The following is a 20,754-nucleotide window of genomic DNA, read 5'->3' on the forward strand; positions in this document are numbered from 1 at the left end:
CCTCTGTAGGGGAGGTCCCGGTACACCGCGACACCTCGGACTCCCCCCCTTCCGTCCCAGGTGCATCGGGTGGGCAACGGGCAGGACAGGCTGGCAGCTCGCCATCCCAGTCGCCCGGGCCGCAGCCTGGCCCATCTAGGCCAGGACGCCCCAGGAAACGGCCGCCAAAGGGATCCAGTGTCAGAGGGCAGGAATCACAGGAGTCCACCTCCAGTTCTGCTGTACCGTCTGGGGAACCACGTAGACGTAGTCAAAGGGCCCGTAAGGCCAAACAATTAGACACTGAGTAAGTTGGCACGGGTGCAGGGCACAGATGAGTTTTAGGGGCGAGGGCACGTGCATGAACTCCTTTGGTTATTAAAGTCAATGTTACACCTACCGAAGCTGCCTTTGTGCTCTGTCCAAAGTGTGCGGGCGTGTCATGTACGTTGAGCGCAAGTGTGTGTGTGACGGGTGGTCTTACCTCAGCCCCAGGTGAGTCTGCCCCCTTCCCCCTGGGCCGCCATCAACATCCCCCGGGCAGAGGATGGGACCGTGCGCTGCAGTGTCACAGCCGCATGCAGGGATGGTCCGGTTGGATGGTGGTACTGTGGCCATGGGTCAGACATAGTCCAACGATGTAGAGCCAGGAGCTTATCGGAGGCGGGTTGTCATCATCCTCCATGGCCTGCGATAGACACGCGTCCACCCGCAACTGGGTGAGCCCGGCCCGTTGTGCCGCCGGTGGATCGGCAATTGGGGGGGGGGGGTGGTGTGCATGCGGGTGGGGTGTGTGGGGTTGGGGAGGGGGGTGAGGGTGCTGGGTGGGTGGATGGGTGGGGGGTGTGGGTGGTCGGCTGTTGCCATGGTGTGTGGTCTGTGGCCATACTACCCGATTCCCACGCCCATCCAGTCAGTGAAGCGGGCGTCTATCAGTCTGTCCCGTGCCCGCTGGGCCAGCCGGTAACGGTGGACAGCCACCCTCCTGTGTCTACCCCGTCTGCCCTGACCATTGCCCCCATCCCCCTCATCTGGGGAGGACTGCGCCTCTTCCTGCTGCTCCTCCACTCCGCCCTCCTCTGCCTGCGGCACATCACCCCTCTGCTGGGCTATGTTGTGCAGGACACAGCACACCACAATGATGCGGCCGACCCTATCTGACCGATACTGGAGGGCGCCCCCAGAGAGGTCCAGGCACCTGAACCGCATCTTCAGCACGCCAAAGCACCTCTCGATCACTCCCCTTGTCGCTACATGGGCATCATTGTAGCGGTTCTCCGCCTCATTGCGTGGCCTCCGTATAGGCGTCATCAGCCACGATCGCAATGGGTAGCCCCTGTCGCCCAGCAACCAGCCCCTCAGCCGGGGATGGCGTCCCTCGTACATGCCGGGGATGGATGACCGCGACAACACAAATGAGTCGTGTACACTGCCTGGGTGACGGGCGCAGACGTGCAGAATCATCATGCGGTGGTCGCAGACCACCTGTACGTTCATCGAATAGGTCCCCTTCCTATTAGTGAACACGGTCCTGTTCTCTGCAGGTGGCCGCACCGCGACGTGCATCCCATCGATCGCGCCCTGGACCATGGGGAACCCGGCAACGGCAGAGAAGCCCACGGCCCGGGCATCTTGGCTGGCCCGGTCCACGGGGAAGCGGATGTAGCGGTGCGCCATGGCATAAAGGGCATCTGTCACTCCCCGGATGCACCGATGTCTGCGATATGCCGGACAGGTCCCCACTCGGTGCCTGGAATGACCCCGTTGCATAAAAGTTCAGGGCCACCGTAACCTTGACGGACACGGGGAGAGGGTGTCCCCCGCGAGTGCCACGCGGTGACAGGTGTGCCAGCAGGTGGCAGATGTGTGCCACGGTTTCCCGGCTCATCCGGAGTCTCCTCCTGCATTCCCGGTCCGTGAGGTCCTGGTATGACTGCCGGGGCCGGTACACACGGGGCGCCCTCTGGTGCCTCCGTTGCCGTGGGGCCGCGACGTCCTCCTCCCCCTCCTCGTCCTGTCGGTCAGGTGTCCCTCCAGCCTGGGCGGCTGCCGCCTGCCCCTCTGCGGCAGCCTGCGCCGCCTCTCTGGCACGCTCCTCCTCCTCCTCCCCATCCAGGGCAACATAGACATGAGCGGCTGCCACCACGGCGGCCAACATCGCTGGATGGTCTGAAAACATGACGGCCTGGTGGGGGGAAGGGGAACGACGACATGTCATCATTGCCCATATCCCCTCCTCCCCCCAGCCAGGTGGCATGGACCGCATGGGTCCAACTGTTGGAGGCTGGCACCTGGCCAGGTGGACCAACTCATTTGCCCTCCCATCACCCACCCCGGCACGGACTCCCCCCCAACCTCCACCCCAGCACGGACCCCCCCCCCAACCTCCACCCCAGCACGGACCCCCCCCCAACCCCCACCCCGGCACGGACCCCCTCTCCAACCCCCAACCTCCACCCCAGCACAGACCCCCCCCAACCCCCAACCTCCACCCCAGCACGGACCCCCCCCAACCTCCACCCCAGCACGGGCCCCCCGCCCCAACCTCCACCCCAGCACGGACCCCCCCCCCCAACCTCCACCCTGGCACGGACCCCACCCCCCAACCTCCACCCCCCAACCTCCACCCCGGCACGGACCCCCTCCCCAACCCCCAACCTCCACCCCGGCACGGACCCCACCCCCCAACCTTACCCCCCAACCTCCACCCCAGCAGGGATCCCCCCCCCCCAACCTCCACCCCAGCACGGACCGCCCCCCCCAACCTCCACCCCGGCACGGACCCAACCTCCGCCCCAGCACGGACCCCCCCCAACCCCCAACCTCCACCCCAGCACGGACCCCCCCCAACCTCCACCCCAGCACGGACCCCCCCCCAACCCCCAACCTCCACCCCAGCACGGACCCCCCCCCGAACATCCACCCCAGCACGGACCCCCCCAAACTCCACCCCAGCAGGGACCCCCCCCAACCTCCACCCCAGCACGGACCCCCCCAAACCCCAACCTCCACCCCGGCACGGACCCCACCCCCCAACCTCCACCCCCCTACCTCCACCCCGGCATGGACCCCCTCCCCAACCTCCACCCCAGCACGGACCCCCCCCCCAACCTCCACCCCGGCACGGACCCCACCCCCCCAACCTCCACCCCCCAACCTCCACCCGGCACGGACCCCCTCCCCAACCCCCAACCTCCACCCCCCAACCTCCACCCGGCACGGACCCCCTCCCCAACCCCCAACCTCCACCCCAGCACGGACCCCCTTCAACCCCCAACCTCCACCCCAGCACGGACCCCCCCCCCAACCTCCACCCCAGCACGGACCCCCCCCAACCCCCAACCTCCACCCCAGCACGGACCCCCCCCCAACCTCCACCCCAGCACGGACCCCCCCCCCAACCTCCACCCCAGCACGGACCTCCTCCCGGCACTCCCCCGGAGCCCAGCCTACTCTAACCACCCCCCCCCCCCCCCCCCCCCCCCCCCCGCCGCACACACACACACACAAGCCGAGACACACCTCTCCTCACGCAATCAGTCTGCGGCAACGCCATTTCCTGCCCAGAGCCAACCCCCCAGGCCGTCAGTCACCTCCTCACTGGTCGGCGTGAGCCTGGAGCACCGGGTCACGCCGATGAAAAGGAGGTTTAATTCACGTCGACGTGAACGGTCATCACGTCGACGGGACTTCGGCCCATCCGGAAGGGAGAATATCGGCAGGCCGAAAATCGGCTGCCTTGCGCAGACCCGTGACATTCTCCGCGGCAGCGGCGCCATTAACGCCCCGCCGACTTTTCTCCCTTCGGAGACTTTGGCGGGGGCGGGGGCGGGATTCACGGCGGCCAACGGCCATTCTCCGACCCTCTGGGGGGTCGGAGAATGACGCCCCAGGTTTCTGCATTGCTAATAAGTGTTGCATGGACTTTTCAATGCATTAACTTACAAGATTGCAATATCTAAAGTTTCTTCTCTGTTGGGTTTGACTTGGGTGGAATTTAGAGGCATTTCAAAAGGCCCACATCTCAAATTTTAACCACTTTTACATTTCCCATTGCTCTGCATTTTCATCACTTTCGGCCACTTGCTGTGTGTTTATTCTGCTAAATCATGTGCTGCTGAAATTTAATGTGGAGTGTTCCCTTTTTGCCCCCCAACCAGAGCTTTCTGAAAAGCGACCGTGTAGCCAGGATGGTTCACAGTGGAGGGTGCTCTGCAAACGACTTTCGCGATGTTTTCAAGAAGAACATTGAAAAGAGGGTCCGCAGCCTGCCAGAGATCGATGGCCTCAGCAAGGAGACTGTGCTCAGTTCCTGGATGGCCAAGTTTGATGCCATTTACAGAGGGGAGGAAGATCTGCGCAGTAAGCCTGCCCGCATGGCCTTGAGTGCAGTGTCAGAGCTCATCCTGAGCAAGGAACAATTGTATGAGATGTTCCAGCAGATCCTTGGGATTAAGAAAATTGAACATCAGCTGCTTTATAATGCTTGCCAGGTAAGCTGCGAAACCAGATTTTCACTGAGCTTAAGAAGCATGGCTTTATTGTAAAGTAATGTAGCATCACCCAGTTTACATGCATCATCTATTATAATGGTGGCAGTATGCTTATACTGAGTTTTATAGTTCAGTAAAATTAAAGTTCAAACCAATTGTATGATGACGTTTTTTTTCCAGGTATTGTTAAACGTTTAATAAAGGACTCCCAATTGAATGTTTACTTATAAGGCACCGCATGCCATCTACAAGTGTTTCGCAGTTAGTAAATTACTTTTGCACAGCAATATCCCACAGAAGGCAATGAGATCAATGACGAGTTAATCAATTTGAGAGATGTTGGTCGAGGGGTAAATGTAGGCCAGGGCTGTAGGTAAAGCCCCTGGCTCCTCCCTGGGAGAGTAGCGCACGATCCTTTATGCTCATCTGAGAGGGCAGAGTGGACATTGGCTTATCATCTCACCCAATAGGAAGGGCCTCAAACTGGTGACTTTAGACGGGAGGGTACACTTCACCCTGGCTGACAGTGAATCACCCTGCTGGCAGAATCGAGTCTCTCATCGGTCAGGCTGCGGACGTCTCTTGAGTGTGAGATCGGAAGATTGGCTCGGTTCGCAATCATTGAAGGATGCCCTGAAGGAATCCACTGAGGATTCAGGGTAAACCATTTCGGACAGAGATTAGGAGACATTTCTTCACCCAAAGAATGGTGAGCCTGTGGAATTCATTACCACAGGAAGTAGTTGATTCTAAAACATTGAATATATTCAAGAGGCGGCTGGATAGAACACTTGGGGGCGAATAGGATCAAAGGTTATGGGGAGAAAGCAGGATTAGGCTATTGAGTTGGATGATCAGCCATGATTGTGATAAATGGCAAAGCAGGCTCGAAAGGCCAAAAGGCCTCCTCCTGCTTCTATTTTCTATGTATCTATGAATGTGCGCGATACACTGGTTTAACAGTAGCCCCAGTTGCTGCTGCACTAGAGGAGCTGGAGGAGCTGGTTTTAACGGTAGGACTTATAGGCAGGTTAGTAGGTAGGAGATGGTAGCGTGTGGTGAGACGGTTGTTGAGTCAAGGAGAAGAGCATATTCTCGTCAGCAGTTTCCTTTAAAACAATGTTTTAAGGATTTTATTTACTACTATTTGGAGATGCTTTACATTTCTGTGAGGAGAGGTAGGCCTGGAAAACAGAAAATTGATACTGAGGCCCGGAGCTCCGGCTTTGTCTCAGGTCACAATGCTCTGGAAATTTGCATTCTTTGTTTTTGTCCAAGGTGATTTACTTTGCCAGCAGGTGAATCTCACAGCAACGTGTTCTGGGTTACAGACTGTTGGAGATTGAACTGCGTGATTTGAAATGTTGTGCTTTTGTATCATGTGAGTGTTCCCAACTTGCCAGTGCAAATCAATCCTGGGCCAGGCATTGTTATCGCTTGTCAGGCTGAGGGCAATAGTTCCAGCACCAAATTACAGGCAGTTTTTTGTGCTGTGCTGTAGGTTCCTGCCAATCGGACGCTGGATTCTGATTTTCCCAAACTCATTTTATCTCGGATACTTGATAATGGGAGAAGCTCCTTGTGCTGGTTCCAGGCAAACAGGCAGGAAAACTGAAGCCAATGCGCTTGTCAGCTGGGTGGGATGACTAGTTGGAGTCAGCTTTACACGTCCACCCTGCAAGCCGGTACAATGGCCAATATTGGGCTCATTCAATGAAATACTTCAAAGTTGTTCTCTCAAGGATTCTGGATAACCATTTATGCCGGCACTGCCGTCAGCTGCAGCAGCTCAAACTCAGAACTTGAGCAGCGGCTGGTGTTACCGTGACACATCCGGGCGGCGGTGGCGTAGTGGTATTGTCCTAGAGGCCCAGGACAATGGTCTGGGGGCACAGGTTCAAATCCCACCATGGCAGATGGTGGAGTTTGAATTCAATAAAAATCTGGAATGGAGGTTCTAATGGTGAGCATTGTCAATTATTATAAAATCTATATGGTTCACTAATGTCCTTTCAGGAAAGAAATCTGCCATCCTTACCTGTTTTGGCCTACACGTAACTCTTTGACGACAGCAATGCGGATGACCCTGATATGGCCGAGCAAGCCATTAAGTTCAAGGGCAATTAGGGATGGGGAATAATGCAGGCCCAGCCAGCAATCCCATATCTCCTGAATAATTTTTTTTTGAATGTCGAGAGCTTATACCCCACGGCTAGAGAGTATGTAGGGAGAGGCGGAATGGCTGACCACAAGGCAGTCAGAAATAAGTAACCAGGTGGTATCCCAGGTGTGCATCTCACTCACTAACTCTATGAATATTTATAAGAGCGATGGTTCATCTGGAGGGTGAAGCTAATGGCTGGTCCAGGCCAAACACAGGGAGCTCAGCTGTGCAGGCGGCACAGAGAAGACTGGAAGAACAATAATGACAGGAGATTCGATAGTTAGTGGAACAGACAGGTTTTCTTGCAGCAGGATCGTGTGTTGTCTCCCTGGTGCCAGGGTCAACGATGCCACTGAATGGCTACACAGCACCCTGAAAGGGGGAGGGTGAACAGTGAATGCTCATAGTCTATATTGGTACCAGTGACATGAGTAGAAAGAGGGTGATCCTGCAGTCAGAATTTGAGGACACAAGGCACACAGGGCTATGGGGCAAGTGCTGGAAAATGGGATTAGAATACTTAAGCAGACACGGTAGCATTGTGGATAGCACAATTGCTTCACAGCACCAGGGTCCCAGGTTCGATTCCTGCTTGGGTCACTCTGTGCGGAGTCTGCACATCCTCCCCGTGTGTGCGTGGGTTTCCTCCGGGTGCTCCGCTTTCCTCCCACAGTCCAAAGATGTGCAGGTTAGGTGGATTGGCCATGATAAATTGCCCTTAGTGTCCAAAATTGCCCTTAGTGTTGGGTGGGGTTACTGGGTTATCGGGATAGGGTGGAAGTGTTGACCTTGGGTGGGGTGCTCTTTCCAAGAGCTGGTGCAGACTCGATGGGCCGAATGGCCTCCTTCTGCCCTGTAAATTCTATCATAATTTATTAACCAAGTGTTAAATCTGGTCACCCTCTTGTGGGTTTCAATGAAGATGCATATCAGTTTAGCACTGGTGGAGTGCTATAATATCAGAGGTGGTTTTCACACGAGGTGTTGCACAAGGGGAAATGATCTCTTACAGCAGTATTTGAAAACGAGCAGGAAATTTCCCCATGTCCTGGTTAATTTCTTAAGTGGGCACAAAAAAAACTATCATTTCATCATTCCGCATCCCTTGGTGATGTTTTGAATCTTACTGTGCCCAAACTGACTCCATGTTGCCTACATAACAACAAAGGTTGCTTTGGGATGTGGAAAGATGCTGTAGGTGAAGCAGAGGATTGTACGGGATTGATTCAAGTTGATCGGAAATGTGAAAGTTTTCACAGGGTAAGAATGAGAGGCGACCTGATTGAGATATATAGGGCTCTCGGGGCTTAATGGGGTAGATGCTGAGGGGTTGTTCCCCCTTGTGGGAGAGTCTGGGACCAGAAGGTATAATCGCAGAGTCAGAGATTGCCTTCTCGAGACCGAGATAGGGAGGAATTTCTTCTCGAGGGTAGTGAATCTGTGGAATTCTTTACCTCAGAGAGCTGTAGAGGCTGCGTCATTAAGTGTGTTCAAGGCTGAGGTAGACGGGTTTGTAACGAGTAAGGGATTCAAGGCTTATGAATGTGGAGTTGAAGATTAGATCAGATCAGCCGCGATCTCATTGAATGGTGGAGCAGACTCGATGGGCTGAATGGCCTACTTCTGTTCCTACGTCTTATGGTCTTAAGTAGGAAAAGCTTTGATTTCACTGCTTGGTAAATCACTGAGCAAGGACATAACTCAGGGTTATTGGTTGAAAAACCAATTTGAGCCGTACTTTCTGTTACAAGTGGCAGTAGTGGCAGAGCTTATAGGATCTTTTCATAGGCATTAGAATAAGCGTTAAAAAAAATAAGAATATAAAAGATATGGTGAATGGGATTAGAATAAATAGCTTGAGTTGAACATTTCGCACTCCACTAGTTCAATGAGACAAATGGCTTCCTTCTGCGCTGTAATTTCTATGGTTGCCTGGGGAATATATTTTGTAAGCATTTCTTTTGGCCTTCCTCCTGTTGCTTTCTCTGACAAAGTATTATTAATTGAACACCAAGTAACAACATTGCTGATGAACTAGCTATATCATCATGTCTTAATGAAGGTGCACTTACTTTGGCTATTCTTACCTTTCTGCATAAATTTATTTATTACAGCTTAATGTCTTGCTAATTAAAATAGTTTGTATTCTGTCATCTGTGGGCCACCTGGTTAATTTGTATCAATTTCAGTTTTCATCTTGCAAATCTTGCTTGTGGGTGGGGATCCCAATTAAGTGATCCACCAAGATATTGCCAAAGCGTGAATACGATGGGCAGAATGGGGGAGGTGCTGGCATAGTGGTATTGTCACTGGATTAGAAACCAGAAACTCAGGGAAATGCTCTGGGAACCTGGGTTAGAATCCCACCACTGCAGATGGTGAAATTTGAATTCAATAAAAATCTGGAATTAAAAGTCTAATGATGACCGTGAAACCTTTGACGATTGTCGTCAAATCCATCTGGTTTACGAATGTCCTTTTGGGAAGAAAATCTGCCATCCTTACCTCGTCTGGCTTACATGTGACTCCAGACCCACAGCAATGTAGTTGACTCTTAGCTGCCTCCTCCAAGGGCATTTAGGGATGGCCCAGCGTGCGACATCCACGTCCCATGAATGAATAAGAAAAAATAGCTACCAGCTTTGCTACAACTATTCTATGCTTCGACGAGAGATCCCATGGTGTTTTATACAGAAGGGCAGCACGGTCGCACAAGTGGATAGCACTGTGGCTTCACAGCGCCAGGGTCCCAGGTTCGATTCCCCACTGGGTCACTGTCTGTACGGAGTCTGCACGTTCTCCTCGTGTCTGCATGGGTTCCTCCGGGTGCTCCGGTTTCCTCCCACAGTCCAACGACGTGCAGGTTTAGGCGGATTGGCCATGATAAATTGCCCTTAGTGACCAAAAAGGCGAGGAGGGGTTATTGGGTTATGGGGCTAGAGTGGAAGTGAGGGCTTAAGTGGGTCAGAGCAGACTCGATGGGCCGAATGGCCTGCACTGTATGTTCTATGTTCTAAGAGAGTTCTGATGTTTTAGCCAACGATTATCCCTCAATGAATGCCAATAAAACAGATTAGCTACTCACTTATTACACGACTGTTGGTACGATCTTGGTGTGTGCATAACAAAAATAGTTTGTTGGCTGTGTGGTGCTTTGGGACATCCGGGGATCTACCCTTTTTTCCCTACTTGATTTTTTGTTGTTTCCAATGTATGAAAGCCTCCAAGTTTGACCATCCTCGAGTAATTGAGAGTTGCCTGGAGGCTGCGCCTCGTTTTCAGGTTAAAGTGTGAAGTAAAATTAGTTATACAGCCAGTCGCATCATTGTAATTATTGCTGCTAATGAGGAGTATCACTTTTTGAGACTATTCATTTTGATCATCTTTAATGGATGAAAAGCTGCCTGATTCGGCACCGATTGTCTTTCAAGAGACTTTCAAAAGGGCCATAAAATGTCAGGCACGCTGGGCTGTAAGTACTGTTGGGTTTCAGCAGATTAGCTAGAGGAAGCAGCAATTACTTTGGCAAGAATCTGTCTCAAAGCCTCACAACTTAGACCCAATAATTGGCAGTGTGACTCGATTCTAGTTAATGCCATATTACCAGCAGGTAGCATGCTTTATGTTGAATCACCTTTTAAATTGTTAATTTGAAAATAGGTCACCTGACAAATATTTTTTCACAGTAGGTGCAAATGATTCATTTATCCATTGTGCATAGTCCTTAAAATACATTTTGCTGTAGTTTTTCCTCACATGATAGTGAATTGCTATGCCAATGATATGATGTTTGTTGAAGGTATTCATTTCATTCTGTGCATATTGTCAAATTGGGAATAACAACCCCAGTTCACTTATCTTTCTAGTTAGCTAATTCACCTATGTGTGACACAGAAAAAATATTTGAAAATGAAAAATAGAGAAAAAAAAAGACTGTCTTTTAAAATGTGTACACCAGCTTTAAGATAGGAATAGACCCTGGCCTAAACATTGGCTGTCGGCGCGACTGTTTGTCATAGTTGTGCTGCATGGTTCCACAGGACTGACAGCCCTCGGGCGCTGTGCCCTTTTGCCCTTCATCTCATTTATTAATCTAAACAGAGAGGGTGTGGGGACCAATTTGATTGCAGTGAACATCGTAGCTGAGTCACAAACGGTTCTTAGCAGATATCCATGACCACAGTTGTGGCCAGAGGCGGTATTTAGTAGGCATGAAAGTGAACTCTGGCTGATTGTTCTGCTCTTCTCGGGTCTGTGAATGCCTGGCACAGATTGACTATCTCAGCACAGTTCAGGAGCTTAGCCAGTGGTTATCCTCATTTGCATGGCTCTGTTACACACTGACTGATACCTTTCCATACCCATTAAGCGATTGAAATATTGTTTGTATCAAGGTCTCAATTTGGTGATGGGTGCTTTCCACGTTTTGTTTGAGAATTTACTCCCCCCCCCCCCCCCCCCCCCCCCCCCTGCTTACCATAACAGCTTGTTTTATTTTAGCTCATTGATCTTGTATCCATCAGATGCTTGTGTGTTGATTGATTTAAATGGTTAAATGTTGGAGTTGTGGCATATCTAGGGAACAAAAGTGCAAGTAAATGATAAGCAACGTAACTCGCCTGAATTATTTGTGTGATTCTTAGCATGGGTACCTTGTCATGCTGATTGTAGCATTCACTGAAGGTATTCTATCAGCCTCCAAATAGCTAGAGAGGGACAAACTAGAGATGTGCCAGAAACATAATGATGCATTTCACCAGCTGTTATGGGATGCACTGGGAGATGGGAAGACAGGAAAAATGGCACAGGAAGGTGATGGGTGGCATGCCTGACGTTGTCCAGCTGCTATGCCATTTTGGCAGTGGCAGGAACGTGACAGACAGCCTGCCCACTTGAAACACAAATGGCCAGTTAAGGGCATCTTCCCACTTCTGTCAGCATTTCCTCCATGTTGCGAGCACCCCCCACCATATGGGAAACCCTTCCCAGGTAGTGCTTATTGGTCCACAGAGCCGCCCATTGCTGCCCCTCAGCATGCCACCATTTTTCCTCCGAAACCTTAACCAAGGGGGGAAAAACGTCACAAGATACTGAGATAAGTTTGAGTTAATTAAGGATAGGCAGCATGAATTTGTAAATAATAGAACATGCTTGACTAAATCTAATTGAATTTTCCGATGAAGTAATGGAGAAGGTTGATGAGGGAATGTAATGGATGTTGTACGCATTGATTTTGAGAAAGAATTTGACCAAATACCATATAAAAAGCTGGAAACAAAATTTGAGTCACATGGAATAGTCAAGGGGATAAATACATGCTTTTGGGACAGTCAACAGCAATTCATGGTATCTGGTTATTTTTCAGTCATTATGAGTGACTTGATGTTATGTATCTGGGAAAACATTCCTGCTGGTTCTGCATCACGTGATGTGAAGTGACGTCAGCACAGTGTTGGTGAAGGTTTTCAGTAGATCCACCATCTTGATTTTTTGAGCAACACCCTTAATAAAACTGTCACCGTGTTTTACACTAATCCAGAGTGTGGGCACCTCAATACCTTTGCTCTTTGCGACAACAAAGAAATATAATAGGAGCGAAACTGGCGATGAGGATTGAGGCAGAAAAATTGCTGGAAAGATTTTTGTTGACTAATTGTGGGACAGCATCAGGAGCAACGGAAGATACCCAGGACCAGGCATGCATGCAAACACATGGCGAAGCACTGCTGCCGATGTTGAGGCTTAACCAAAGTTTTCGACAGCATCTGTGAGAAGGAAGACTGCCAGTCAGAGAAGACCTGCTTGCGTTGAAGTGAGTGGCACCTGGTCTCCAGGGGCCGTGCATGTGGCAAGGCTTTACAGGCTGTGGGGAAAAGTCCATTTTATGGACTGCCTACTCTGTACAGGCCACTACTCAGTAGAAAAGTTGACATATTCAGGATTAAAGGAAAAAGTTTCCTAATTGCTTTTTCAAAGGATAGTTTGTGCCATGCTTTCCAACACAGTTGGAAGGGAAGAAGTGTAGACCCTAGGTGCCGACATCCAAATATGGTGGGGAAAATAGGTGCCATGAACGCTTTTGATGAGTAGAATGAAAATGAAATATTATGTTCATATGAAGAAAGATTCCAATTTTTTCAATAGCCAATCAGACACCAGAGGACCTTAAAGGTCGCAACATTTCTCAGCTCAGTTGGCCGTAAAACGTTAGCACTGCTACAGAATCTTGTTCACCCAGGATACAGGTTCTTCAGTGAATTAATTAAAATTTAAGACGGACATTTCTCTCCTAAACCATTAATGATTGCAGAAAGGTTCAGATTCCATTGCCATAGTCAGGAAGAAGTTGGAACCATTTTACAGTTTATAGCTTCTTTAGGGAGATTAGCTAGGTGTTGTGAATTTGATACAACACTTGATGATACTCTTCAAGACAGACTGGTAGTGGGTGAAGAAATTCAGTGGAAGTTGCCACATCTATGGAGAAGCTTCAATGATAGGGGTTGGCGTGAAGATCTTCAAAATGGATACCTTGAGGATCAAGACTGCAAAGATGCAACCATGTCACCAGTGTATACCGGTTGGACATTTAGAGGGGGAATGCTGGAGTAAATCAAATACATGCAAGAACTGTAGTAAGAAGGGCCACATTGCCAAAGCGTGAGCGTGTTGGGCTTAGAAAACATCTTCCACATCAAGAAAATGCAAGAAGAACAATACAACTGAACAATCTACTCATGTTTACAACTTAGTGGATGCAGCTCAAGATCAATCAAAAGACAGCGAAACAGGGCAACTGCAAGATTTTAAGCTAAGTGTTTTGCCAATGTAGGGAGATCAAAAAGATTTCTGGGCATATTCTAAACTTGACGGTCATGAAATTAAAATGGAAGTATCGCTAATACCTGAGACAGTTTATCATCAAAAGCTGAAGCACCTGCCTTTAAAACCATCAATCCTAAGGAAGTATACTGGAGAGGTTGTACAATTAAAAAGGATGCATTATGGTGAAAGTAGAAGCCAATGGACATGGAGTGAATTTGCCTCTTCATGTTGTTCTTGCTCTATTTGGCAGATAATGGTTGGTTAAGATTAGGCTTAACTGGCAAACAGTCAATCAATTGGTGGATTCAAAGAGGAACCTGCAACAAATTCTGAGAAGTACGAGAAGGTGTTTGAAGATTCGCTAGGCTCTATGATGAAGTTGAAGTACACCTAAAAATCAATCCCGACAACACACCCAAATGTCTCAAAGCTAGAACCTACCATGTGCCATCAAGCTAAAGTTTAAGAAGACCTAGATAGAACTAAATAGGAGTCGTTAAACCTGTTGCTACAAGTGATTGGGCAACACCAATTGTTCCTGTATTAAAATAGGATAGCTCAGTGAGAATTTGTGGAGATTTAAATCTATTAATCCAGTTTTATGCATAGATCATTATCCAATGCTGTTGATTTGAAGACTTGTTAACTGGACTTACTGGAGGACAGAAGTTCAGTAAAATTGATCTTTCACAGGCATAGCTGCAGATGAATGTGGCTGCTGAATCACAGCCACTACTCATCATCGTGACGTACAGCAGTCTGTTTTGTTACAGAAAACTTCCTTTTGGGAATACATCTGAGCCTGCGCTTTTTCAAAGATCCATGTATCAGATTCTAAGTGGATTGAATGGAGCGCAATGTTATTTAAATTACATACTCATCACTGGTTCAAATGAACAGGAACACGAGGAATTTAGAGGCTATCCTTAAATGGTTACAGAGTCACAAGCTGAGCGTTAAAAGGGAAAAGTGTGATGTTTTCAACTAATCTGTAAGAACCAAAGAAAATGTCAGCAATCTGAGAAGCATCACGTCCTCAAAATGTGACACAATTAAAGTTATTTTGAGGATTGATCAATTATTACAGTAAATTCGTGCCGAATTTAGCAATGCGATTGAAGTCTTTACACACATTGCTATGTGTCAAAGAGGCACGGCACTTGTCAGAAGAAAACAATGAAGTGAAAGAAGCTTTTCAGAAGTCAGAGCTGTTGGTTCATCATAATCCCAAGATTAAGTTGCAATATTAGACTTCATAAATAGAGGTATTGAGTCCAAAAGCAAAGTAGTTATTCTGACCCTATAGAAAGCTCTGGTTGGACCAAAAATGGAGTATCACATTTAGTTCTGGTCACCGCAGATTAGGAAGAATGTGAGGGCCCGTGAGAGGGTGCAAAGGAGATCTAGCAGAATGATTCCGGGGTGAGCGCTTTTAGGTGCAAGGTTAAGCTGGAGTCGTCAAGGCAAAATAAACTTGAAGGGAGAGTATGATTGACATGCACATGATTCTCACGGTTTTGGAAAAGGTACACAAAGAAAAGTTGGTCCCATTATCTTATGATTCAATATTTTGGGATATAAGATATTGGACAAAAATGCAGGAATGATGTGAGGAAAAGCTTTTTTAACGCAGGACGTGGGAATCTTGAACTCATTGCCTGTAAGTGTGGTGGAAGCAGAGATGATTAATGATTCCAGAAGGAAATTGGATGGGCATTTGAGGAAAATAAACATGAAGGGCTTTGGGCATGAAGCAGGGATGGTACAGGATTTCTAAATTTCTGTTTATAAACAAATTCCAGAATTGTATCATCACTGGTGTACTATGTTGACATCATCTCTGGCATTTCAAAGAAGGATGTCCCAAAGATATTTCAAGAGTAAGTAAAATCAGGATAGATGTCTCCAGTTTGCAGAGTTAGAACATAGAACATAGAACGATACAGCGCAGTACAGGCCCTTCGGCCCACGATGTTGCACCGACATGGGAAGTCAAAAAACAAAAGCCATCTAACCTACACTATGCCATTATCATCCATATGCTTATCCAATAAACTTTTAAATGCCCTCAATGTTGGCGAGTTCACTACTGTTGCAGGTAGGGCATTCCACGGCCTCACCACTCTTTGCGTAAAGAACCTACCTCTGACCTCTGTCCTATATCTATTACCCCTCAGTTTAAGGCTATGTCCCCTCGTGCTAGCCATTTCCATCCGCGGGAGAAGGCTCTCACTATCCACCCTATCTAATCCCCTGATCATTTTGTATGCCTCTATTAAGTCTCCTCTTAACCTTCTTCTCTCTAACGAAAACAACCTCAAGTCCATCAGCCTTTCCTCATAAGATTTTCCCTCCATACCAGGCAACATCCTGGTAAATCTCCTCTGCACCCGCTCCAAAGCTTCTACGTCCTTCCTATAATGAGGTGACCAGAACTGTACGCAATACTCCAAATGCGGCCGTACCAGAGTTTTGTACAGCTGCAACATGACCTCATGACTCCGGAACTCAATCCCTCTACCAATAAAGGCCAACACTCCATAGGCCTTATTCACAACCCTCTCAACTTGGGTGGCAACTTTCAGGGATCTATGTACATGGACACCGAGATCCCTCTGCTCATCCACACTTTCAAGAACTTTACCATTAGCCAAATATTCCGCATTCCTGTTATTCCTTCCAAAGTGAATCACCTCACACTTCTCTACATTAAACTCTATTTGCCACCTCTCAGCCCAGCTCTGCAGCTTATCTATGTCCCTCTGTAACCTGCAACATCCTTCCGCACTGTCGAGAACACCACCGACTTTAGTGTCGTCTGCAAATTTACTCACCCACCCTTCTGCGCCCTCCTCTAGGTCATTGATAAAAATGACAAACAGCAACGGCCCCAGAACAGATCCTTGTGGTACGCCACTTGTAACTGAACTCCATTCTGAACATTTCCCATCAACCACCACCCTCTGTCTTCTTTCAGCTAGCCAATTTCTGATCCACGTCTCTAAATCACCCTCAATCCCCAGCCTCCGTATTTTCTGCAATAGCCTACCGTGGGGAACCTTATCAAACGCTTTGCTGAAATCCATATACACCACATCAACTGCTCTACCCTCGTCTACCTGTTCAGTCACCTTCTCAAAGAACTCGATAAGGTTTGTGAGGCATGACCTACCCTTCACAAAGCCATGCTGACTATCCCTAATCATATTATTCCTATCTAGATGATTATAAATCTTGTCTCTTCTAATCCCCTCCAAGACTTTACCCACAACAGACGTGAGGCTCACTGGTCTATAGTTGCCAGGGTTGTCTCTACTTCCCTTCTTGAACAAAGGAACCACATTTGCTATCCTCCAGTCCTCTGACACTATTCCTGTAATGTGGAGATGCCGGCGTTGGACTGGGGTGAGCACAGTACGAAGTCTTACAACACCAGGTTAAAGTCCAACAGGTTTGTTTCGATGTCACTAGCTTTCGGAGCGCTGCTCCTTCCTGAGGTGAACCTATGTGAAGATGAGGTGTGAAGTTTCAGTTGGGGCGCCTGAGGAAGGCGCAGCGCTCCGAAAGCTAGTGACATCAAAACAAACCTGTTGGACTTTAACCTGGTGTTGTAAGACTTCGTACTATTCCTGTAGTCAATGATGACATAAAAATCAAAGCCAAAGGCTCAGCAATCTCTTCCCTGGCTTCCCAGAGAATCCTAGGATAAATCCCATCAGGCCCCAGGGACTTATCTATTTTCAGCCTGTCCAGAATTGCCAACACCTCTTTCCTACGAACCTCAATGCCATCTATTCTAGTAGCCTAGGTCTCAGCATTCTCCTCCACAACATTCTCTTTTTCCTGAGTGAATACTGACAAAAAATATTCATTTAGTATCTCGCCTATCTCTTTAGACTCCACACACAACTTCCCATCCCTGTCCTTAACTGGTCCTACTCTTACCCTAGTCATTCTTTTATTCCTGACATACCTATAGAAAGCTTTTGGGTTTCCCTTGATCCTACCTGCCAAATACTTCTCATGTCCCCTCCTTGCTCGTCTTAGCTCTCTCTTTAGATCCTTCCTCGCTACCTTGTAACTATCAAGCGCCCCAACTGAAACTTCACACCTCATCTTCACATAGGCCTCCTTCTTCCTCTTAACAAGAGATTCCACTTCTTTGGTAAACCACGGTTCCCTCGCTCGACGCCTTCCTCCCTGCCTGACCGGTACGTACTTATCAAGAACACGCAGTAGCTGTTCCTTGAACAAGCTCCACATATCCAGTGTGCCCAACACTTGCAGCCTACTCCTCCAACCTACCCACCCCCCCCCCAAGTCATGTCTAATGGCATCATAATTGCCCTTCCCCCAGCTGTAACTCTTGCCCTGCGGGGTATACTTATCCCTTTCCATCACTAACGTAAACGTCACCGAATTGTGGTCACTGTCCCCAAAGTGCTCACCTACCTCCAAATCTAACACCTGGCCTGGTTCATTACCCAAATCCAATGTGGCCTCGCCTCTTGTTGGCCTGTCAACATATTGTGTCAGGAAACCCTCCTGCACACATTGTACAAAAAACGACCCATCTAATGTACTCGAACTATATCTTTTCCAGTCAATATTTGGAAAGTTAAAGTCTCCCATAATAACTACCCTGTTACTTTCGCTCTTATCCAGAATCATCTTCGCCATCCTTTCCTCTACATCCCTAGAACTATTTGGAAGCCTATAGAAAACTCCCAACAGGGTGACCTCTCCTTTCCTGTTTCTAACCTCAGCCCATACTACCTCGGAAGAAGAGTCCCCATCTAGCATCCTCTCCGCCACCGTAATACTGTTCTTGACTCGCAGCGCTTGACTAGTTGTGCACTTGTACTGTGCAATCAGAGGAAGAAGCTAGAAGGGAGCAATTGTATCACCAGTATGAAGTGTCACCACCACTATCCAACCATCCAAGAACCTTCCTAAGATTTGTGAATATTTCTGAGACTAGGAAGAAAGACTTGCATTTATATAGAGCCTTTCACAATCTCAAGGTGCCCCAAACCACTGTACAGCCAAAGAATGGGGCCAGTTTAGCCCAGTTGACTGGACAGCTGGTTCGTGATGCAGAGCAAGGCCAGCAGCGCGGGTTCAATTCCCGTACCGGCTGAGGTTATTCATGAAGGCCCCACCTTCTCAACCTTGCCCCTCACCTGAGGTGTGGTGATCCTCAGGTTAAATCACCGCCAGTCAGCTCTCCCCCTCAAAGGGGAAAGCAGTCTATGGTCATCAGGGACTATGGTGTCGTTACTTTTACTTTACAGCCAATGATGTATTGCTGCAATATAGGAAATAAGGCAGATAATCTGTGCATCACAAGGTCCAAGAACATCAATTTCCAGTAACGTTGACTGACGCATAAATATCGGTCAGGACAACAAGGATAACACCCCTCACCAACTTCAGAATAGTACCACAGGACCCTTTATGTCCCACTGTAGAGAGTAGATGGGCCTCAGTTTAACATCTTACCTGAAAGATGACGGGTGCGATTCAGTCACCACGTTGCAAAGCTGGGGGCAACGGATGAATCTGAGGGGAGCCCCAAATCGGGAGCCATTAGGCTCATTTAAATATCCTAACGCTACATTCACCAGGCGCCTGGAGGTCAATGGCTACGCCAGCAAGGCTACAACTGGTCGCCCGTTGCACTGTTTTTTTTTCATTCCTTCAGGGATTTGGGCGTTGCAAGCTGTGCCAGCATTTATTGCCCATCTTAATTGCCTTTGAGGGGGAGGGGCTGAGGGGGGAAGTTAACAGTCAATCACATTGCTGTGGGTCAGGAGTCACACGTAGGCCAGACTAGGTCAGGACAGCAGATTTCCTTCCCTGAAGGACGTTAGTGAATCAGATGGGTTTTTACGAATTGTTTTATGGTCATCATTAGGTTTTTAATTCCAGACTTTTTATGAATTCAAATTTCATCATCTACTGTGGTGGGATTTGAACCTGGGTCCACAGGGCATTACTCTGGGTCTCTGGTTAACAAGTCTAGTGACAATACCACTGCGCCACTGCCTCCGAAGCATTGACCAGTCGTGATGGACACCTCGGGGTGTCTTGGAGGTCATTAGAGCCACCCCTGCTCGGGTGGCCGGGGACTGGGCAGGGTAGTACACAGGAACTCCTCGGGCAACCAGGCAGTGCCATCAAGGCACCGACAGTGCTGACAGGGTGTCTGGTTGAGGCTGTCAGGCTGGCAGTGCTAAGGTGCCTGGGTGCCAAGTTGTCACTAAGGTTCAGGGTCAGGGGAGGCATAAAAAAAATGGAGAAGTGCCATTGAATAGTGGTCTCAATCACAGCTTTGCAGCCGTCACGAAATACCCCCCAAACGCACCCAAAACCTGACTTTCAAATTCCAGGACTTAAAATCCCACCCGCAGTCAACCATCTAGAGGTGCCTGTCTTTCCGATACTTTCTCACCCCCAATGCAATAATATTAAAAATTTCGGTATTCGCAATCCTCCAAAATTTAATTTTAACCCTGATAAAAATGACACAAAAATTCAGCATTGAGTAACTTTAGCAACCAGCTTCAAACTGCACAGTTCTTTTTCTTCAGGGTGTGGGGGAGGGTGGGTACTGGGGGAAGTGAGAAAGAGAACAGTGAGTGCTGTTTGGATACCAGACCAGGCCCCAACATTTGTTAGGATACAAGATGAGTACCTCAAACAATTTTTTAAGATTTGTAAAAACTGAGACGAAAGGATACTTCACCTCAGGAGTAACGACTCGAACCAATAGGAATCTTTTATGTTGAAACAAACTGTAATCTAAACACAGAATTAACCACATTAACATCAAAGAAATAGATTTACAATTTTAAATAAAAGGAAAAAACTTGAACTTACTATGTCCACCTTCCACTAATTCTAATTAAGCAATCCAGTACAGTTTAAATGACACTTATAAATGAAATTAACACAACCGGTTACTTGTTTAGGTGTGGAGAGGCGTATGGAGAGAGTTCCTTTCAAGAGCAGGTCCAGTACTATTCAGCTCAACTTAACAGCATTTGGTAAAATTGCTGTTCAACTTAAAATCCTATATCAGACTGCAAAACTACAGACAGATCTGACTCCTCCCATTAATTACATCATCTTTATCCCACTATGTTCCATGACCAACACGGTAGCACAGTGGTTAGCACAGTTGTTTCACAGCTCAGGGTCCCAGGCTCGATTCCCGGCTTGGGTCACTGCCTGTGCGGAGTCTGCATGTTCCCCCTGTGTTTGCGTGGGTTTCCGTCGGGTGCTCCAGTT

The 20,754-nt window shown here is 48.4% G+C and overlaps 1 protein-coding gene across 15 annotated transcripts in view; it reads left to right on the forward strand.

Annotated features, from left to right (window-relative positions):
• The window catches only part of cadps2 (Ca++-dependent secretion activator 2), a 1,044,194-nt gene that overhangs the window by 343,894 nt on the left and 679,546 nt on the right, over nucleotides 1-20,754 (forward strand). For all 15 annotated transcript variants that reach the window (XM_072484477.1, XM_072484475.1, XM_072484478.1 and 12 more), the window contains exon 3: nucleotides 4,140-4,472. In XM_072484477.1, coding sequence (XP_072340578.1) covers nucleotides 4,140-4,472 — 333 coding nt within the window. The remainder of the gene's footprint in view (nucleotides 1-4,139; nucleotides 4,473-20,754) is intronic.

The sequence above is a fragment of the Scyliorhinus torazame genome, chromosome 19 (genome assembly GCF_047496885.1).
Source record: "Scyliorhinus torazame isolate Kashiwa2021f chromosome 19, sScyTor2.1, whole genome shotgun sequence".
NCBI classification, from domain to species: domain Eukaryota; kingdom Metazoa; phylum Chordata; class Chondrichthyes; order Carcharhiniformes; family Scyliorhinidae; genus Scyliorhinus; species Scyliorhinus torazame.